Source organism: Geospiza fortis, unplaced genomic scaffold (genome assembly GCF_000277835.1).
Source record: "Geospiza fortis unplaced genomic scaffold, GeoFor_1.0 scaffold54, whole genome shotgun sequence".
Taxonomy (NCBI): Eukaryota; Metazoa; Chordata; class Aves; order Passeriformes; family Thraupidae; genus Geospiza; species Geospiza fortis.
The window spans coordinates 19,003,663-19,026,528 of NW_005054301.1; the positions used below are offsets into that span (position 1 = coordinate 19,003,663).

A 22,866-nucleotide genomic window follows, 5' to 3' on the forward strand; every position below is an offset into this window, starting at 1 on the left:
TTAACCTCTAGTTGTTTTAATCTTTGTAGTCTAGATTTCTTCAATTTAGGGACATTACATTTTGAATGGTTGATTTCCGACAGTCCATATAGCTGACCTAAACAGTTCCCTACATACAGTTTTATTATTATCAATTCCATTTGTAGTGTATATTATTACATATAAATTAATAGATTCGTTTTTACACGTAAACTGTTAAATGAATTCTTCTTACTTGTTCTTACATATTTGCTTAAAGACATAGAAGTGTTTCTAAGAGAACACAAATATGATGCTTGTGAACATGAGGAAAGATCACTAGAAGCAGGATTAACAAATAGTTACTGTGCTACAGAAAAAGAGGTTTCAAGTAGGAGGCTGCGTATTTAACATAATAGTAACAGTTGCCAAATCATCATGCAGGTTCCCATATGTTTTTTCACAGATTCTTATTTCAGAAGACTGAATTTGATGATTGTTGAGAAATGTGTTAAATGAAGCATACTAGATTGACCATCTGCTGCAGTTCTTTCTCCCTTCTCCTTTTTTTTTTTGTAAAAATAACTTAAAAGACATCTTAAACATACCAGTTCCTCTCTTCTGTAGCTGGCCACTACCTGCCATTTTTTTGATAGACACATTTGGCCATTCTAAGCAATTATGTAATAAACCATTGTTAAATATCCATTAGGTGATGGTTATTTAATAAAAGCAGCAAATATTTTTCTATTAGAATGCACAATATTTATTTATTCTGTATCTTCTAGCATATGTATTTCAAAAGGTGCTGTGTATTGTAGCCCACATTGAGGAACTGAGTATGTCTGAAGACTACTTGCATTGTTTCATTCTGTGTAAATCTAGTGGTTTTATGTGCATGATGGTATTTTTAAGTCTTTTTTCACATAGGTTTTTCCTCCTGTATGCAAAACATTCTCCTGATGAAAACTATTAAAAAACACCCCTGGTTTTTTTCTTGCAAAGTTTTAGGTAGCACTGTCAGTGCTTTTTATCAGTGTTTTATGTTTGCTTATCACTTACTAGTTTAATTTAATGAACCTAAATGTATATTTTTATCAAATACTGTAATCTGCAAATGTTTGTTTGAAATAGGTGGTGTGCTGATCCAGTGGTGTTAAGTTGTTTGAAAGGGAAAAGCATTGCAATAAGGTAAGCTTGTTGTTGTTGTTTTCTTCTGGTTTTGACTTAAAACACTTGAAAGAATGAAATGCTTATTGTGGGCAAGTCAGAGACTTCATGTTTTATTCCTTCTGCCCTACTGCTAGAAGTACATTTCTCTTTAAATCTCTTGTTTATTATTCCTCATACATTGACTCTTTATTGAGATTGTACAACATTGTTAGACAAGTAATCTGTCCTGCTCTAGGAAAGACCAAAAGCTAACTGAAATAGGAAATGTCTTCATACACGTAGGTTATATGGGAAATTTAAGTTCAGCACCTTTGCTGGAATATAGAAATGTTGAAGCTCCCATGTGGAGCATCTCATTTGGGATTCCGAGGCTGAAGAATTGCTCTGGAATTGTGGACTTCTGCAGAAATGACCAAAAGCTTAGCAGGAATTTGCGGTTATTTAGTCCATTGTTTGCTTTGATCTGTATTATTCTCATAATACTGCTATTCCACTTACCCAGGTATCCTAGGAAAAGAAATAATTTAATAGAGCTTCCTGAAGACTACAGTTGCCTTCTGAATCAAGCCTCTCAGTTTAGGTAAGATGTGGCATATTTAGTTGTCTTCTTAGGTGTTTTGTCACTTTTAGTGAATTTTATATTCTTGCAGTTACTGTAACTGGTATTGAAAGAATACAGAAATTATTTTGTAGTGAAGGCATTGTTATGGTTATACTGACCTATACTAGCACCTGTTCATTTTAAATGTGAAGAACAACAGCTTGCTGAATGAAGTCACTTGTGTTTGATAAGACAGCATATAAAATTTTTATAGCTTAGTCTGCTGGTCACTTTTCTCCTGCGGAATGTGCATTTGGTTTGGCCATAAGCCTGAAAATTATTTTTGCACTGGACACAACAAGCTCAGATGATGGCACTGTTTTATGCCAAGAAGTGTGAATCATAGGATAATTGAGGTCAGAAGGGACTTCTGTTGATCATCTAGTTCAATCTCCTACTCAAAGGAGATATCTTGCAGATAATTAATTTCAAACAGTGTGAAAATACAACATAAGGAGGCAGATATGTTATTTGATTGTGATATAATATGTCTTAGGCTTTTGTTTGATTGTGATTTGGGTTTTTTAATTGGTTGGATAGGTCTTTTTGCAGTTTTCTTAAGGAACATTAACCTTTAGTTAAAATTTCTTTTAAAGTTTTGGTTTCTGCTGTGACATGCTGGTTACGCTTCTTTTAGATGCCCACGGTCTTCTGATGATGAACAAAAGCATCCAGTATTGTGTTTATTCTGTGGGGCAATGCTGTGTTCCCAGAACACTTGCTGTCAGGAGCTGGTGAATGGGGAGGAGCTGGGAGCCTGTACTTCTCATGCTCTTCAGTGTGGAGCTGGAGTCTGCATGTTTCTCAAGTAAGTAGCCAGAATTCACAACATTGTCAAAGTCTTTGGTTCTTTTTGTCTGAGATAAAGAAGCAATACTTTGACATAAATTATAGCTCACCAGAAAGGGAAGAGCCTGATTGGAGTTGTATTTTAAATGTAGCTATTCTTTTCTTTAAGAATCAGGGAATGCAAAGTTGTCCTCATTGAAGGTAAAACCAGGGGCTGCTTATATCCTGCACCGTATTTGGATGAATATGGAGAAACAGATCCAGGTCTAAAGTAAGTAAATGCCTGAATTCCTACCTCTCCATTTTTATCTTTCTTTCCTTCTTATACTCATTGGACAACACAGTCTTCTGGCTAGTGTGTACAGCACTGTATGTAATGCATGTCTTGACCTAGGGAACTGATGGCAGTTTCCAGTCAGAAGTGGGTAGTTTATAATGAGAAAATACACTTTTTTAGTACTGTTAAACTTTCTTACTTGTCTCAAGAATGCTTTGTATGCATTTCATCAGAAACATATGAGAACTGCCATTGCTGAAATATCATCATAGAAATGGCAGTCATTGCTTGTCACAAGTAGACATATTTTTGCATTTCCGATAGACTTGTTTGGAATTTAATTAATACTTAAATAGTCTAGAGTTAATGTTAGCCTATTAATTGGACAGTTTATCAGTTGCAATTCTGATATGCTAACTGGTTGTTCTTTTTTCCTCTGAAGAAGAGGCAATCCCCTGCACTTATGTCAGGAGCGTTACCGGAAGCTCCATCTGTTGTGGCAGCAGCACTGCATCATAGAGGAGATTGCCAGGAGCCAAGAAACAAATCAGATCTTCTTTGGATTCAACTGGCAGCTGCTCTGAGTCTCTTGATTTTAGTGAAAACTCTGACCTGTGGCAGTGCTTTGGAAAAGGAAAGGAAGGTGGCAGTAAAAAATCTACTCATGTGGATTCTGTAGTTCAGACAATTAATTGATGGATTCTCTAGGTTGGATGTATCACTGATGCATTGAAACAGAAACTTGTATCATATATTTTCCTCTTTTTTCTTGTCCAAAAAAAGGAAAATCACATTCTGTAATTATTACTGAACCAGAAATATTTCCATTTTTTTCAGAAGTTCAGATTGTTCTATGTGTTTTCATGAGGACAGTTCCCAAATGCTGTTTTTCAGAGCACACACCACAGTTGTCTCTTCCATGCCTTGAGAGCATATCTAAATGGTGTTGCCAAGGAAAAGCCTCCTTTACTTTCTTCCTGGGTTCTTTTCCCAAGCTTAGTGAAGCTTTAAATAGATCGAGGCCATATTGGAGCAGAAGTGGTGCAAGGTCTTTAGTCACCTGCAGCAACAGGTAAAATAAAAAATAAGTTTTACAGAAAAAGCTTGCATTCAGATATACCTTGGGATTTAATGAAGAGTTTTCATTGATGAATTCTTTAAATGAGAAGTGTGGAATAGAAAGTGCATGGAGGGGTTACCATCTTGCTTGTTGCATCAAAAAATTAAGTCTGTGCTTTTTGCATTGCCAGAACTGCACTTTATCTAATGAAATTATCCTCCATTAATGTATATCGTGAGAGGTCTGGGGCTTCACCATTTGCCTAGGTTGTGGTTAGTTTTACTTCTTTTACAGTTTGTCTTCTGAGACCTTCCCCAAGAATCAAAAGTGAAAATACTGCAGGTATGTAGTTGTGGTGTAGCTCTGTAAGCTACCGAGCCAGAGACCTCAGTGAAGTAAACAGCCTTCAAAGCTGTCACTGGACTTAAATCAAGGCCCAAAACCAGCAAGTTTTAGAATCAGAAGTAAGTTTGTCCTTATCTAAGGGATTTTCCACTCATTATCCTCTGTCACTGTTGTTTGAGCATGTTCTGGAGTCTGCATAAATGAAATTGTGTGTTTTGGGAGGCAAGTTCACTGGTTCAGTGCCAGGTAGAGCAGAAAAGGGAAGAAAAGGTGGCTAAATCTGTCTCTTTGCCCTTCAGTAGCTAATAGCACATTGTGATTGAACTCTCTCTCAATGATATGTGATTGTGCTTCAGTTCTAAATGTTTGTTGTTCTGTTTTCTGAATTTCAGCCATAATATACATGAGAGAATTTGTAATGTGATGGATAAAAACTCTTTCACATGGAAATGGCATCTCCTGAGAAAGTTTGAAGTTGTCACTACCCTCTATTTCCCTGCCTCGTGCTATTTGTGGATTCTTTGGTGCCATTTTAATCAGGCTTTCAAGGGGACGTTTTCAAATTAATGTCCGAGCGTTTTTGTGCGATTTCTTTTTTGTTTTGTTTTCCCACAATTACGTGAGAGATAGTAGAATCACAATTAATGATTTAGATTTGAATACCATTCTTCTGGGTTTTTAAAAAATGTTTTTTGAGTATGTATGTATGAGTGCACTGAACAGCACCATAACTAATCTAAATATGGAATACCAATGATCTCAAACATTGTTCTGGTTTCAAATACTTTTAAAAAACTTCTGCTGTAATCCTTCCCCAGTGATATAAAAAGTTGACTTTGATATCTTTTCCAGGTATTCTCTTTCTTGAAATTAAGACCATTCTCCTTATTTTGATTCTGTCAGATTTTAAACCTGAATATTAAACTCTTTGACAAATGTTAATGCTGTTAGTCTTCTCTAAAACATGTTTGAAACACATACTGAGTTTAGAACAGTTGTCATGAAAACTTGCATGCACTGGTGATTTTTATATCATCAAAACACTGCGTACAAACAAAAATATTGAATTAAGACTGGCAAATGCCTCATTGGTACCAAACCTATATTATCTTACTTTTTCCCTCTGATACTTATGTCTTCATTTATCAAGACCTTTCAGTTATCTTGCACTTCACTGATACAAAATTTCCATTATCCAATATACAGTGAGATCACTTTATTTTGTTTTCTGTCTGAACTGTAGTATACAAGGACAGGAGCTGGTAAGAGCAAGTGAGCTTCTTTAAAGCTCTGGAAATCTCTTTGTAGCTAAAGAAGTGGGAGAGGAAAGTTGAGTCTTTCTGTACATTTGCACATACTAATTTAGCAAGTGGGCTCCCCTATAATTCACTGACTAGCGTGGTCATCTTTCATTTCATAAATTACTATGCAGTTTTGTTCACTGTGAGTATAATCTGTATTTAGTGACTGCCAGATGCTTATGCCACTTATTTCTGTTCCATCCAAGCTGACAGAAGTTATTTGATAATGCACATACTGGTATCTTAAATTGCAAAAATGTAAATTTGAAACTTGTATAATGTTCTTGTGCTTTTGAAATAAAATATCTTGTATATGTATATTAAAAAAAAAGGAAATAAAGTAACTTCTCGTAGATTATTAAGTTTTTATTTGGAGGCACTTTGGCACCTCACAGTTCATTTTACCAAGAGTGTTATAGTGGTGTCTGTCAGTATGGGAAAGGAGAAGAGCTGGAAAATGGTTGGTAAACTATCAGTTATCCATGTAGGCTGTATCTTGGTCATACTGTAAGGAATGGTAGGATGCCTTTTCTTATGTAAAGATACGCTCCACGTGAAACCTGTCCTAGTATTTTACAGGTGCAAATTCCTACACTGTCTACATAAATTTCTAAAAGAAGTTAAAAGCACAGAATTTAATATTTATATGCCCTGAAACTGATCTAGTTGAGTGCATCTGGTTTTGTATCTTCTTGAAGAACTGGCTGTACTGTTTGGCAGATACTTAGCCTCTAGAAAGGGAAACTTTATGGTGTTGGTCTCATGTGCTGTGTGATACATACTTTAAAAAAAAAAAAGTGGTTTATTATAGACCTAAGCAAACAGTCAAGACATCTTTTACATAGATATGGCCAGTACTTCTTGCTCTTAATGTTACAGGCTGCTGGTTGACATCATGTTCTCACTGCTTTGTTGAAGCTTTGGGCACCATTTGAGTGTTAATGATGTTGCTCTTTATGCTTATTCTCAATAAATGGCTTTTAAGAACTGATTTCCTGAAAAGGTAAAAGGTAGAAGTAGATAGGTTGAAGTCTACTAACAAAAATGTTCTGAAGAAAATTAGAAGAAGAATCCTGTTAATTAAGGGAAAAAAGAAAAGAAGACACAGCAGTATTTCTTGTGTAATAAAAATCTCAATGTACGAAGTTATGTAGAGGAGTATTTTCACTATTATATGCTCTGCATTATGGTTGAAATCCACTTATTTTCTAGACAGCAATCTTGAATAATCTCCAATGTAAACTATTCAGATTCATAATACAGCATCTATGCTGTTACTTAGATTCTTCTAACCTATTACTTGACAAGGTGTTTAAAGATTTTATCAAAGATAGAAGTAGTTTCATTTCTGTGGCACAATCTCTTCTCTTTGTTTTTATCAGTGTTTTCCAGGTAGGCTAAATTGGAAGGTTCATACTGTAAAAAATGGCTAATAATGAAAATCCACTTCCTTACATGTGTCTCAAATCTAGTTATTTCTAATCCTAGCTACATTTCTCTGAAGTTGCATTCAGTACAGTCAAAATCGTTCATGGAAGTGAAGTTATGTAAAAGGAACTTTGCATTGAAGGAGAGCAAGGTGAAATTCCAAGAGGTGATATATATGTGGTTTTGTGTAACCATGAGTAAGAGACCAGGTACAGAGTTAAACATGAGACATTGAAATGGGACCTGACTTTTGTTTTTGCTGTTCATGAGATCAGTGTCAAAAAAGGAGTATAGTCTGTGCTGTATAAGTACAGGTTGTCAAACAACTTAGAGTCCATCAGACTTAATTTTAGGTTTCTAGGCTTTATGCTTGTGTGAATGAGCTGCAGCAAAATGTTGTGAGGCACAAAGTGGGGACTGTGGATTTCATGATCATTTGAAGTCCTTGCTGTATTTGTGAAGATGTGTGGTTGGCCTTTCTCAGAAGACTGCAGAACCTTATATCTTCTCCTTAATTGTGCCTGAAATTTAATATTGGCCTCTTTGGGTACAAGAATTGAGATGTTCATCCCAAGGTGATGAAGATCTACTTGAACTAGTTCATTGAAGTTCCTGCTTGAACTGTGTTCATTTTAACAAAATCCTAGATGTGCTGCATGTTTATATTTCTTACTGTTTTTTCTCTGTGATCAACATAGAGCAAATGTTTTCAGTGGCAACGCGCAAGCTTTTAAGGAAGAGCATTGTACATGCAATTTCTAAAGAAACTCTCATGGTGCCTTCATCAGAAACTCAACATTACAGTGTTAATTTTATTTTTTAAATTAATAACTTGATAAAGAAGACAGTTTTATGCACAGGTAAGTTCCTTACTCTGGAATTTTCTGTATTGTTATAAATTTTGGCTGGATTAGGCATTAGTAACAAATAGGATAAGAAGTGTCCCCTGAATCTTACTTATTTCTGTATCTGAGCAGATGCCCTGGCTTAAAGGCTTGGCTTACTAATGCCATCTCTGTCTTTATGAATTACGGAGAGTTAAAGATGGAGTCTGTGCTGCTGCCTGAGTTTGTTTCCTTGATCCAGTGCCTCTGGTGTTAAACGCTACAGGAAACCCAAACGGTTGTGACAGGTGCTATAAAGGAAGATGGATATGTAGGGTGTAACACTTCCATGTTCTGAGGAAATCAGTAAATACAAAGCAAAGAAGAAAGCATTTATTAACAAAAGTAAATTTTATCCTGATACTGTGAAGTGAGCTATTATCTTTTTGTAGTGTATCCCTATCGGTGGAGACTCTGAATGCCTAGACAGGATAGAAATTAGCAGTCCAATGACTAAGTGATTACTGGTAATAGGTCAGACAAGGACTGTTGCCTGTGAGATGTATGCTGAAAGTAAGCTAATTTCAAAACCAATCACATTCCACTGCTGCAGTTCAGGGCAGTTAGCTGAGAGACAAAGTTTAATGTGCTAAATGCTGCTTAGTCTTTTATAGTAAAATGTGTTTAGTTCATATGCAAGTAAATGAGCTGTGTGGGGGCCAGAGAAAATTGTATAGCTGGATACTTACACCTCTGCTCTTTATGGTAATGTGTTACAGCTGCTGCTGGATGGCATTTTTTTTGTCTTGACAGAGATGCTGAGGCTGGATCATCAGTTCACTCTTCTTTCCAAATCTGTTTTTTCAGAGCAGACTCTTGACAAACCCATTAACTAGAAAGCTATCAAATGAGTAAGCTCACAGCTCTTATAGTTCTACAAGCTTTAGTTATTGAGGTCTAGGACTGTTGTACCAAAAATAGAATAAAATTGTCTTGAGGAAGTGACTGCTATTGACTGACACAGATGACACTTGGCATACTTATCTGAAAAAAATTACACTGCATTTAAAGAAAAACATGCAAAATCCGATTAGTTAGCAATACAAGGAGTGTCTTTTCCCTGATCTCTCAAGGAACTACAACTTTCTACATTCATTCTTTTCCAGCCTGTATCATCAGCTAATTATAGAGCTGCTGGTAAGTACTTCTGGCTCCCAGAAATGGCTAAAGGAATTACACACCAGTTAAGTTTTAATCACCCACTGGGCAAAGTGATTGCAGTGAAGACAAGAAGTAGGCATACAGGTAAGTGCAGTGCAAAGAGGAGAATTAACAGTTCTGTAGAAAGAAGTCTCAGCTTATAAATCTAGTTCTTTGAAGGGGTTTTAACATACTTAAGTGTAGGCCTATCATGTTAGGCAGTGAAGGAATTCCAGTTGAAATTATGGTCATGCACATAGCCTGCTGGAATTACACTACAGATTATTACATTGCACAATTTATTTACAATATATCCTTATAATTTTTCCTTTTTCTCATGGGATACAATAGTGTTTAGGTAGAGAAATTTTTACTGTTATTTTGCACAGTTTCAAAAGTTTTTATTTAAAATATTTCAGCGATAAAATTTCGTTTACTTGATTATCCAAAGAATGCACTCACAGCAGTAACATGTAAAATATTTCATTTGGTCTTTCCACTTCTGTTTTTTATTGGTACTTTTCTCCTGCTGACTGTTAATGATCAGTTACAGTCCTAGGGCATCCTGTAACTTCAGGTGTTTTGTGCATTGAAGGTTTTCACTCTATGCATTGACAAAGCTCCTGAGCACTGTAGCAGCGGTGTGATGTGCAAGCTGTCAGTCTGTCTGCCTTCCTTGATTACAAACCTCTTACCTTCCCACCCCTGGATCAGTGTGCTAAGTACTTTTGAAACTAGGAACTTTCAAGCATCTAGGATCATCAGTGTTTGTTTCATAGAAAGTATCTACTTGTTTTTAAACTTGTGCTATCACATGCTAGTTGGAAGTTTAAATATCCCTGCACAAGCCAGCAGTTTTCTTAAGCAGAGAACTCCTCTCAGTTGTACTCTTTGACTTTCAGGGAAGTGGGGCAACTAGCATTCTCTAAACTGTTGGAGGGGAAAGTGAAAAGGTACTTAAGACATTTTGGGAAAAACAAGTTAAATACTTTTGTGGTAACTTTTATTGCCTTCACTTGAATTTTGCATACATGGTGGATTCTTGTAGGCTGTCATATATGTATATTTTTGTTAAAATTTCCCCTTTCCTAACTTGCACCAGCAGAATCTTCATTTCAGGTTCTGTCTTCTTTTTTATTTATAAGTTTTTTATCCAGTGTAATAATTTCTTTTGGGATTTCCCTGCTCCTGAGATTTTATAGGTATAATGACATCTTTGGTACCTATTCAACTAATCTGTATGTTCGTACATGTAGACCCACCTTGTCTGAAATATTTGCTTGTGCATTATGATTATTGTGATGCATTCAGACCATGATAGAAGTCTCTAAGTAAAGAAGAGAAAGTGGGGGAAATTCCAGAAGTTTCTTGCAGTGTTGAGAATCAGGAATTTTACAAGTAAAAACACATCCATCCAAAGAAGTATCAGCATTTTTGGAGCTGTCACCAGTCTGGTTTGTTCAATTGTTTTACTAGTTTTTCTACTTTTTTTTCCCCACCAGATAAAATCTGGTGACTGTAGGACTGTAATAGAGCAAAACTACACTTGTGATGTCATTTCTTGGAAGATTTGCCTACCTAGCTGCAGGGATAGATTTTGTTGTAATATTAGTTTTGTCACAGTCTGTGTTTTGAACATTAATGTTGGGGTCGTTCATGCCTGAGACAGTGGAGATCTGGTTGGCTTTGCCGAGATTCTTAATGATGTTGATGTTGTATTTGGCAGTTTCCACAACACTGTTTTCTAGTAACCAACCATCTGATTCACCCTCCAGATCTCCTAGCAGAAGGACATTCTTCATGGCTGTCTGTAGGTACCGGACACCAATGAGTACAGAGAGCTGTAAGAAACAGTTCATGGTTAAACAGCTGAAATTGCAGCCTCAGTCCTATCACTCAGTTTTCTGACTTGTGTACTTACAGGCCTCATAACTGTGTAAAGCAGACAGACTCTTTATCCTAACAATATGTCTAACCGCTTTTCCAGTTAATTACATTTTAAAAGAAAGATAGCAGGGAGAGATGGATTGATTCTCTCTTCATTCTTCAGGTAGCAATCCTCCTTGCCTACAATTCCCTAGAATTACTTATGAACCTTGTAGCCTCAGAGACTGCAACTAACTGATGTCAAATGGATGATCAACTAATGAATCCATCAGTCACTGGGAAAGAAAAAATTGTAGTATGTTAATTTTAGTGGATTTTTTTTCCACTAACATTGATTAAATCAATATTTCTTCCGAGGAGGTTTAATCATATCCTTGTAAGCCATATGTGTCAAGCATGCCAAGGCATGAAAATTAAGAAGGATGGCAGAGGCTGAAGTCTAAGCTTAGGAAAAAGCTCCACTTTCATTGTTCTGTTGGAATCAGGATCAGCTTGTCAATATTTAAGGGAACACAGAAAGCTGCCTCACAGCTTTTCACATGCTTCAGGTTATTTCTGGCACCACAGCCCCTCCTAGAATTGCCTGAGGACTGTTGTGAACTACTTGAATTACAATGTTAATATTTATGTAATAAATAGAGCAATAGTCAGAAAACTAAAACATACTAAAAAGGTAAGAAAACTGTATTGGAGCCTGTGCCATTGGGAAGTCCTTTACTTGCAGATGACAACATCCAGAGAGCTCTTCTTTATAGATGTCAGCAGGAACACTGCAGCTTTGCAGGCGTGTAGCTTGCCTGTGATGTGCTTATTTTGATTGCATAACCAGCAGCCCAATCTACTTCTAAAAGGATGACATGCCACGACTGCAAGTACTGTCTATATGGTGAAACTATGTAATATAAAAAGGAGGCTTTGAGATACTAATAAAATGCTCAGTTTTAATTATAAACAAAATTAATGTATTGAGCTAAAGACCTACTCATATTTTATATATTTCTTAAAACTGACTTAAAACAACACTCAGACCTTCTCACCAAATTTCCTTGCAGTTGTGTCACTGCATTTATCATCCTGTATCTGATCCCATAAATGCATCAGGGAAAGGAATATGCTATATTCTACTGAAAAGCTCTATAAATTATATACGTGGTTTCTGATAGTTCTCATCCTCAACAAGATTTCCTTCTACTCTGTGGACTTTGGAATAGTTGTCTTTGCTAAAATAAACCCTTCAATATTCCTGAAGTGCTTGTGGCCTTTATACTGGATGCTGAGGCACTTCTCATGTGTTACAATGTCATTTTTTTCCATCCTGGAGAGACAGAAGACTCATTAATCCGATAAAGACCATTTTTGTGAGACTTACCTCGAACAACCAAATAAGCAATGCTGCAATACCAATGGATCTCATGATACCAGTGTAGTAATCCAGCAGAGCCTGTCTGCACCCCTTCATCCAGATATTGAGCTCCTCTGTGAGGAAATCGTAGTTGTAGTGAGCACTGTTGTTTGTCAGCTGGTACTGGATGCAGGGCCGTGGTGAGCTGGGATTGCAGCAGCTGAAGGGGACTCCATCCACCAAGAACTTCCCATCAACATTGCTCTTCAGACGGCTGCAACAGGACGAAGTCTGGGCATTACAAACCTGGTGGCAGCAGCAGGCAGTGCCCGTGATTTTAGAATAACACAACTCTGCTACAATGTAGGCCTCTCCAACATAACAAAAGGAAAATGAGGATATACTTTCAACTGGAAAAGTTGTTTACTGCAAGAACACTGAATATTGGATTTGCTGTATTTAAGTGTGGTGTAGGAGATGTTGCCTTTTTAGGTACCTTTGTGCTGAATACTAAAGACAATTTTTGGACTTGTTTATCTTGGTGGAATTTTAATGGAAGTTATATTGCTGGAAATCCTGTGTTTCACTACTTCTGGATTAATTTTTCAGCATAATCATTCCGTGAGAGGGATCCTAATACAAGAACAACTTTGTATGCCTCAGGAAGCACTGGAAATCATCTACTGGCCTTTTGCCACTGTACCCATTGCAAGGGCTGGTCCAGCACATGTTTTGAGACTAATTCACAAGGGAATTTCTACTTCTTGTAACTTCATTTTCCGTAACTTTAAGAAATGTATTTGTTGCTAAAAATACTAATTTCCCTCCTCTATAAGATCAGGTGGAAAACAAGTGGTGAAAGAAGAAAGATAAAGAGGAATAGGAAAAAAATCGTAGGATGGGAAGAGAAATTAACCAAGATTTTCTGGAAGATAAATGAATCCTTGGCATCTGTTTTCTTCTGAGAAAGAGATTTTCCAGAAACTGGACAGTATCTAAGATGCCGAGAGACACTCTCACACCTTCGGGAAGCAGCCTCTAAGCATGTATCTGTTCTTATGCTTGGTGGAAAAGGCTGATTTCCTGAAACAGCCCCATGGGTGAGAACCATGTACTCGTTTATCAAGTCCAGGCCATTTACCCTTTGTAAGGGGACCAGAATACAGCATAGATAATTTCCATTTAGATATACAGCATTCACTATTTGCCAATAGTAAATTTTCTAGTATTTTCCGAAACTTACTCATTTTTTAATGTTTGCAAATAATATTTTTCTGTTCCAGTGCAGCTGATCTAAATGAGAGGGAAGGAAATCATTAAAAGAAGCTCATTAGGTAAACAGAGCAGAAACACTGTGGTCCAGTTTTGACCTAGAATTTGGGACCTTCAAATTAATAAATGTAACCTTCAAATGTAACATAAGCTGCTAGGAAGCTCAGTATTTGTGTCAGTGCTATGATGGCAGAAAAATTACTTTTGTTTTATTGCTGTGAGCCCACTAAATACAACCTCCTTTTTTGTTCCTTGTTCTTTTCTTCCTCTAATTTGGGTTGTAGTGGGTTTTTTTGTTTTACTTAAAATTCTCTCAAAAACATTTTCCTCAGAGTTCTTTCCAGGTAGACCAGGAAGTTCACCTGCCATTTCCTGCTCCCATAAGGAGTGGGATAGGCATGAATTTTTCTCTATTTTCAAGTCTAGCTTTTCATTTTGTTGCCACCATATCCCTGACTGAAGTGTGTGAGCCATGTTGTGGGCATAGGCAAAACCAAGCACTGGAAGGGAAGGGAGCCAGAGAGGCACAAACCAGAGGGCTCCAATGTGAGAGGAGAAGAGAAAGCTCACAGAGGAGAGAAAGACTGGAACATTGTGAAAGGGAAGATCTTACCTGGGATGGCAAAATGCCCTCCATGTTTCAAGGTATTATATATATTTAATGACCCCAATATAGTACAGCATTTAAGATGGTTGAAATATAATCTCATAAACTCTTTCGATTCCAAGCATCAATTAAAACACTCTTTTGTTCTGGGAGTGGTATAAAGAGGAATCCTTTCTACTGCCAACAGTAGCAGTTTTGGGTTGTATCCAAAGCAGACTTGGGTTATATCCTCCTGCCTCTGTGTTTCCTCTGCTAGTGGCAAATTAAAAAATTAAAAAATAATTTCATTTGTGTCTTGGTACTGTTAGAAGGGAAGACTTCAGTAAAAGAATTGGTGGAACAACACATTCACTACTATTTGCTGTTGCAATTCAAAGTAGTTATGGTATTGCAAAGCAAATCTTTGCTTTTGAGCAAAGATGATTTTTACCCAACTAAAGCAATGGTAGCATTGTACTGCTGTAACCTCATGTTCCTACCATTCCCACTGACTGTTTCCATGCCTTGTTAAATTGTGTTGTTGGCAAGAGATCTATAGAAGAAGGTTTTGCAGGAAGGTGAAAAGTTCAGTTTTGCAAAGCTTACATGTGAGTTCACAATATGTCAGATCTCACCTGCTTTGCCTCTTGATCTACAAACTACTGACAGAGAGTACAAGTTGAAACCAAGAAAGACTTGATTCCTTCTCCTTCCTTTCAGAACATTACCAGCTGGGCTTTGCTTCCAAGGATTTAATATCAAATGTTTCACTACTAGATTTTTGGAAGTCATGGTATAGTTTTGTTATACAGCACCAACTTGGATTCTGCCAGTCAAGATAAAATTAAGCAATCCATCCACAGCAAAAGACATTTACAAATTACTTTTCTCACACACATTTCACTGCCACCTTCTGCCTAATGGGGCAAAAGCTAACTGACAGTGTATTCTCAAAACAATGGCAGAGCACAGGGGAGCCTACAGAATAAAACACAACTTAATTAAAAGCTTGGGTAAAACATTACTGTTTCTGCCTCTCTCACAGAAATAAAAGGAAGTATATTTTACTTTTGACCTCACACTAAGCTACTACTCCTAAATTCCTGGGGATGGTCTTTGTTGTCATGTCACTTTTCAGCATAGACCCAAGATTTGAAACAGCTCTGGTCAGTCTGTTTTGTGTGACACTTTCTAACTTCTCTCTTGAGAATGCCTGTATTGCTTTATTTCCACAGACAAGTGTCTTCTGTATGCTGATGCCCTCTTGTTTGTATTCTCCTAGGTCCTGCCCTCTGGTATATTTGCAGCTCTCTATATATGCTTTGCTATGATGGCAGTTTCAAATTGCAAATTCTGTAAAATTAAGACCTTTGGCCTCCCTTTCTCTGGCTTTATTGTCACTGATTTTTGAGTTCAACAAAATGCAGCATTTACAAATGCCAGTCAAGCTCTTTCCATTTGTCTTTCCTGGGAATACGAAGCTACTACTCACTTGTCAGTGAAGACCCTTTTCAGCTTTAGAAGAATTATTACAGACTGGATTGTCTCCTTTTGTAAGTTTTAAATTTTTACCTTTTCTGTAAGTATTACCACCCTTCTTTTTGTGCATATAATTTCACAGTTGCTACATCATGTGAAGCACCACCAGCAGAAAGAAATGGGGGATTTCTGCTTTTTATGCAGTGTATGTGGTGTTTGGCAGTTTCTCACATGTGAACATACAGATTTGAACTTGGGATTGCAAAGTCTAATACCTTGAAGAAGAGGGGTCTTTCAGTGCTTAGAATTGACTGTGCAACGTACTGGTAGTACAATCCTTTTTTTCTTACTGATAGCAGCTCACTATAAATGAAATTCAATATTTGAGGTATCTAATTCTCCACACTGAAAAAGGAAATACATCTTTGCTTTGCTTAGCATCCCTAAAGGCTTAGCAAAAGGCAGCTTTTGATTGTGCGTGTATTTAGCATATTTTGTGAGTAACCTGGTCATTCTACGTTTTTTTAAATTAAGATACAAAGGTCCAGAAAAAAGGGCTTTCCAGTCCCAAAAGAGTTTTTCTTCTAGAATTTTTTGCTGTGACTGATAAATACTTACTCCAGAACCTCCTTGGAAGCCATATTCAGATACCGAGGAGATACCCACTGAATTTCAAACCAGTCTCTAAAGCCATTGTTTCCACAACAACGGAATCCAATTTGTAACAAATCCACTGTTTTCTTTAAGAAACATCGCCCAGGTATGTCTGTGTCTTTATAGAACTTAATGGCATCCCTCAGTCCGAGATAGAGAGACTCTTCCAGCTCGTTCCTCATGGTATAGCACATGAGAGCACCCACCAGGATGCAGAAGGTAAAACAGAAGGTACATACGATGTATGGCAGCATTACTAGTTTCCAGCGAGAGAACTTGTTTGCATCTGAGCAGTCATAGCAGATTTTGCCACCCAGAAAGTTGATGATACATGCTATGACCCCTACAGAGATCAGCATGTTGGGGACAGAGTTAATGTCCCCTTTTGCCATCACTTCATTGCGCTTCTTGATCTCTATTTTCAGAAAGAGGCCAAGACTGAAGAGAATGATCCCACTCACTACAGAAACCCAGTTGAGGATCCATAAGATCTGAGCCAATTTGTCCCTCTTGGTTTTGGTGAATTTGACTTTGAGGACAGCCATAGTCAGACACGCATTAGGAAAAGAAGCGTAGGTCAAGGGAAGCTCATAAGCTGATTAGGAGCATGGATCCAAGGCGTGCAGTGGAAATCTGAAGAAGAGGGAGAGAGATTACTGTCTGTTTGACCAGGTATTTATAGAGCCTACAAAAGAACTTCCTGTACAGCCTCACGAACTCTGAGTCTTGCCAAAGGAGTGCCCCAGTGAAATTTGTTGCTTAAATTTTGTAACAATGTGAATCACTTAAAAAAAAAAAGTTCTAAGGACCAACTAGAGCAATTAAAAATAAGTGAATAGTATGAACAGAGACTCTGGATTCCTATGAATTTTTGTCAAGACCAATTTTCTGTGCAGACCTGATGTGAACTGGTCTGCTGTCTTTCCCTTCAGAAGACTCCCAGCATCTTTCCCTTCTACTTGTTCCCTGTATTTTTTTTAACAATTACAGGTATTTTTTATTATTATTAGATTCCTGTGTTATGGTCAGGTTTGTGTTCAAAAGTTGAATAAACATATATACAGCCTTCTTTTTTTCTTTCCAGAAATCTTGCTTGTCTTGTTCCTAATTTGGCAACTCTCATTAGAGTGATTTTATATTGTAAAACTCTGCATTATATAATTATACAGTAATGTAATTCCAGTAATACAATTGCATTTATAAACAGTAAAGTGTAATCCTGTAAATCTGGGGAAATAGAGATATATAAGCAGCATGATATTTTCTAAGTTAGTGGATGCTATTACTGAATAAAACTTGTATCAGCTAAAACAGCATGAAAAACACCTGGGGACAGACAAGCTGGACAGAAGTAGGGCTACACTGACCCAGCAGAGGGTCCCCAGCTGCAGTGAGGCTTAGCATTGGATAAGCAGATTGTTGCAGAGTGCAGTTGAAAAAGATAACAGAATCCCAGCATCTTCATGTGTTTACGTTGGAAGGAATCAGTTCAGTTTGTACAGGCAAGGAATAGGTTGTGTGATTCATATTAGGATATGGTTAAATATCTTCATACACTAAGATTTTAAGGCCTGTGATATCTAATTAATTCAAGTTTCATTTATTTACTCCTGCATTTACAGAGAAAACTAATTCCTCTCAAAGCTATTCAGCTCTGTGTATCTTTTGTACAATACAGAGAATAGTGTGCAAAATGCACAGTATTTTTCCTTATCAGTCTATTTCCAGAGGTGTTGAGGTCAGCAGCTTTCTGAATTTTAAAGTTCAGAAATAGGGTCCTAATTGAAATGATTGTTAAGGTTGATTATTAATTATGGCTGAATATTTATTGTGATCATATTGTGATAATCATATAAATGATAGACACCTTACAGAAATGTCCAGAGAATAGTTATTTATAAAATTACACCACTTGCTTCACGGCCATTTTTCTCCAGTACTGTTCAGACCTCATTTGAAGGGATCATGCTCTCGTGGTACAGAATTAAGCCTCCCTATGAGTTCAGCTGACAGCCTGAATAAGCCTGCTAAGCCTGGAGACAGTATCTTTGATTGCTTCACCAGTGAAGCAGTTTGTGACTTGACCTTAAATAACTGTAAATGATGGCTGCTAATAGATCTATTTGCCCCTGATGCCCAGGCCTCAGAGCTCACAACAGTGAGAATCTGTTGTGAAATTTACTGATTGCTGATACACAGCTCATGTTCAATGGCCAGCACACATGAATGCATCACTCACTTTCACTTCTGTGAAACACATGCACATATTTGAACAATGCCTCAAAATTGTTCAGCACACATTTAGTTACAGTGTCACTGAAAACACCCTACTTGCTAAACAAATTTAGTTTTACCATTTGGACAAAAGTTGTAAATAGTTCTACTCAAAATTAATCTACTCCAGAGGCATTGTTGATTTTGGAAGATATAGATTTGAGACTTTGTCATATTCTAGCCGTAAAGAAATTTGAAGTTGAGTTCCATCAGCGGGGATACATTCAATCTCATGGAGCTATTCCATCCCCAATTTTCAGATGCCTCATGTTTAAAAAAAGTTAAAAACCTCCGTGCAAGAAAAATTCTCCTAGTAATTCCTTCTCTCCAGAAATTCCCATGAGGTATTCTTAGCTTCCTTTGTGAATTTTTAGTATTGTTGTAGGATCAGATTTCACAGAATATTGACATTTATCTTACAGTGCTACCCACACCAGCAGCATAAGATCTGTGATTTCATGGAGTCCTAGTGCCAGATAAAGGGGTGGAATGACTGGTTGTTGTAGTTCAAAGGCCACTTGTTGACTGATCCTGGCTGTCACTGATATGCTTGGGATTGATCTTTGGGAGACACTGTACTTCTCATGAAACCTTGAGTGCATAGAGTCTGGGACAGAAGAGCAAGTGATCTATTCCATTCCTTGTTCCTAGCCTTCTACATGGAAACTTATGTTAAGATTTCCACCTGTGCTAACAGTTTACTGAATTTATTTCTGATAATAAGACTCTCTTCACATCAGGAAAAATTTTATAAATGCATCATAACATTATTCTTTCCCTGTTTAACAAAGTATTGAATACATTTATCAGTGTAAGATCTATTGTAACACATGCACAGCTGCGTAGTATAATTTTTTGAGCACCATGAAGAAAGTTTGTCCAGCTGAAAGAGCTGAACTGCAGTTATGAGCTAAAAATGTCAGTCTTGCTCTGCAACATGTGTCTGTTCTTCTCCAAGTCATAGTTGGCAGTGGGTTACTGTAAAGCCACAAATGCTCCCAGCATTTCAGTGGAACTAACGCCTCTGTCATAGTTCCTAAAAACCTTTGCATGTGAGCCACTTCAGAGTTATGAATCATATACACACAGACATACTTTCCCCAGCCATGGGACAGCAAACCGGATTTAATTCTATAAAGGAAGAAATACTTCTTTCAACAAAAGAAGACAAATAAATGTGGAAATCTCTCCCATACTATCAATACTGTTCTCAAGCTTTCTTTGTCTAATTAAAATTGATTTAACATTAAACACAGCTTCCATCACCATACAATTTGCTTCCAAGATGTCACCTAGCTGTTCCTTTGCTATCAAATTCCCCTAGCTATATTGAACAAGACATAGCACAGCTATTTTTTAATAATATTTACTTATTAGATACAAATGGTTCAGAGAAATTTTGCAATTTTGTCATAAACAAGCCACATCTTACCTTACTGATTTTGCTAAAATCTGCTATTTTAGCTAAACATACATTGCCATTTGTGATATTATAAAAGAAACCACTAACCTGCTTCAGAGGACTGAACAGGATCTTGAAACTGGTAACTTGTTGAATTCAATGGAGAAAATACCTGAATTGGACATCCTGAGGATGACTGAAATACTGATTTCCTGATGTTTCTGTAGTTGCTCTGTCTTCACACTGACTTACCAGTAGAGATGGACAAAATCCACTCCAACTCTCCTGCCTGTGGTAATCTCTCCTTCATCTCTAATCGTAGCTAAGAGATTTATTTCAAGGTTCTTATGCCATCAGATTAAATCCTACAAAACAGGCCAATTAACTGAGTGTGAACTGAGATCTCACCAACAAAATGGTTTATAGGACTTTCTTCTACCTTTTTACCTTGCTGGAGATTTGGGCTAGCAAGAAACAGAACTGTTTTTCAGTACCTGCCAATGTCTTCAATAGCTCTTAACTTGTTTTTAACAATAAATATGCCTTCAAAGGAGGGAAGAATGAGAATAATGAAACTTTGTGATTCTGTGGGAAGGGAAAATCTATCTTAGGCAACTATCATTTATATCCATTACTATGCTCCTTACCCATCACTCCATATTTTGTTGCTTGGGATGCAATTTTCTGTTCTCTGTGTATTGAATGTGATTGTCCTAGAAAAGAATTCAAGTATCCAAGAGCAATTGGATCATCTGTATGATTCACGGTAGGTTCTGGTTTGGGAAGATTTCCAGGTTCATGAACAATCTAGTACAAACCTCTGTCCTAGTCTCTTATCTAGCTCTATTCCAAGCCAGAAGCAAAAGCAGAAGTGTCATGTCCTCTGGCATTTCTGAGCACAGCACATAGCAATCTGTGGGACAGACGTGGCTGGTTTGAACTGGCAACAGTGGTGGCAGCAAGCTGAGTCTGCAGCAGGGCTTGGTCAAGTTAGAGGTGATGTCAGTACCGGAACTGAATCCCTAAGCAGGACCAGGTTTGAGCTGTAGTCTTGAGCTTAGCACAGCAGAGAGAGTTCAGTGGGCACATGACTAACTGCAAGAGATCCTGCACCAGGCCCTGTAAATGTGTAGAAATATTCTCAGAAGCATAAACTGTCATCTCCTGGCTTATGATAAGCAATGAACCAGTACCCTGATAGGACTGTGATTCTAACTCTGTGTTCTGGCAGTACACTGGCTTTATCCTGCCTGTGTCCTAATGATTCAGAGCATCTGGGACCTGTTGGACCGACTGCATATGGGCCACACAAATGCTTGCATATGATCAAATACACCCCAAAAGCATTGAATTAATCCTGTGCACGAGTCATTCATGCTTTGGATTTGCAGCACTCGTGCAGACCACAGGGAATATTTTAGATCTGTTCAAGTGTGTTGGTTTGTGTTTAACTCCACAGAAGTATATTCAAAGGTATAATGTATTCCTTGGGTATAGCACAAGCACACAAATGTATACATTTTGAGCTATTGTTCAGCTGGAATGTGATATATCAGAAATCCTGGACAAATGGCTGTAGTACTTTCCTATGCTAAAAAAAAAGTTCACTTGTGAAAATTCTACCCATCTGCAGAACTACAAACGCATTATCCCTGAGTGTTAGAAAATGTTACTGCCTCAGTAACCTAGTAGCAGAAAACTGCACCTTCCCTGTGGCTGCTTTGCAGCACAAACCTCGTACTGGCATGCATGGAAGCAAACAAGCAGGAGATGGCAGTGCTGCTGTATGAAGGCTTTTTCTACAATACAGAGCAAGAAGCTTTTTTTGTTTTCCGTTTGCGTTAGAGATTAGAGGTCATTCACACCGCTAATGGAAACTCAAAAATGCTCCATTGTAAGAAATTACTTAAATCCAATTGTAATGCAGTTAGGGGCCAAAGCTACCTGTATTTTTTGTTCCATCTCATTTTTGGAAATGGCTTCAGCTGCAAATGTAATATCAAAAGTTGAATTATTCAGAAATTAGTTCTGTGTCATGGCAGTTTATAATTAACCATGATGCACTTTCTTGCAGACCTTTGGGACGCCTGGACATCATGAGCACAGAGTAGCATTTTGTAACTTGCAGGAGTACATGGGGGATTGCATCTATCACTCAGTGGTATAGAAAGATGTTACGAATATGAACGAGGCCAAACTTTCTCCGGAGAAAGAGGTTCTCGTTTATTAAAATAGCTACAAGGAACGGAGTACCCAGGATAAGCCCAGGCACCCACACGGTGAGCCAAAAACAAAACAGTGTGCTAACCCCAAGTGCACTGGATTCTTCCCAAAAGAAAACAAGCATCCAAAAAGAAGAACCCCAACCCGACAGAACTTCCCCCATTTATAGCCCCCTTTGAGTCCAGGATTGGTCCATTTTGGATCCGCATGATGATTGGTCCATTTCCAGGCTTCCCATTGGTCTTTAACGCCGTTCATTCTGGACCAATCATTTCTGCAGGGCTTCGAATGATTGGTCAGGTCTTCCGTCCAAACCCTCTTCGACCTCGCCTTGCCCTGCCAGACCACTGTTCCACCAAATGCTGGACCCTTCACTTAGCACGTTCTAATAAGCCCCCCTCTTAACATAAAACAATTAATATAACATAATTAATACAATATAATTGACCTATACCCTAATTTAACTTAACTTTTACCTATAACAAAGAGATCACACACTTTCCTGCAAGCAGTGGAGATTGCTGTGGATCCGAAACAGGTAAATTTAACAAATTTTGCCCAATTACTTACCTATTTAGTACCATTCATATATAAGTCCCCAGGTAAGGACAGATGTGTTACGAATCAGTTTAATGAAATAACTAGTTGGGATGATGCAACATTTAATTTTACATTATGTTTCCAAAAATCAACATTTTATTTTTATATTTGGATGGCTTTTCATTTCACCTTGTATTTAATGTAAATGACAACTAATGATATGAGATTTTGGAGTACTAGATTAAAACTGA

General features: G+C 37.5%; 2 protein-coding genes across 2 annotated transcripts in view; one reads left to right on the forward strand and one right to left on the reverse strand.

The window, feature by feature from the left end:
* The window catches only part of UBR1 (ubiquitin protein ligase E3 component n-recognin 1), a 48,069-nt gene extending 42,212 nt beyond the window's left edge, over window positions 1-5,857 (forward strand). The window contains exons 42-46 of the mRNA XM_014311011.2: window positions 1,093-1,149; window positions 1,634-1,711; window positions 2,370-2,540; window positions 2,691-2,792; window positions 3,241-5,857. Of these exons, the coding sequence (XP_014166486.1) occupies window positions 1,093-1,149; window positions 1,634-1,711; window positions 2,370-2,540; window positions 2,691-2,792; window positions 3,241-3,382 (550 nt within the window). The 3' untranslated portion in view covers window positions 3,383-5,857. The remainder of the gene's footprint in view (window positions 1-1,092; window positions 1,150-1,633; window positions 1,712-2,369; window positions 2,541-2,690; window positions 2,793-3,240) is intronic.
* Window positions 5,858-10,325: 4,468 nt separating this feature from the next.
* On the reverse strand, window positions 10,326-20,139 carry LOC102033313 (photoreceptor outer segment membrane glycoprotein 2). The gene is made up of 4 exons (XM_005417564.2): window positions 19,961-20,139; window positions 16,141-16,809; window positions 12,213-12,459; window positions 10,326-10,797 (listed from the first exon to the last, which is right to left on the reverse strand). Exons 2-4 carry the CDS (start codon window positions 16,719-16,721, stop codon window positions 10,531-10,533), a joined length of 1,095 nt encoding a protein of 364 aa, XP_005417621.1. The 5' UTR covers window positions 16,722-16,809; window positions 19,961-20,139; the 3' UTR covers window positions 10,326-10,530.
* Between the last annotated feature and the right edge of the window lie 2,727 nt (window positions 20,140-22,866).

Bases quoted from the DNA above. Each gene is read 5' to 3' on its own strand.
- LOC102033313 (XM_005417564.2), bottom strand. From the start codon at position 16,721: ATGGCTGTCCTCAAAGTCAAATTCACCAAAACCAAGAGGGACAAATTG. The intron at 12,460-16,140 runs GTAAGTATTTAT...GTCCTGTTGCAG, and splicing joins GCTTCCAAGGAGGTTCTGGA to CCGTCTGAAGAGCAATGTTG. The intron at 10,798-12,212 runs GTAAGTCTCACA...TGTTTCTTACAG, and splicing joins TGCTTATTTGGTTGTTCGAG to CTCTCTGTACTCATTGGTGT.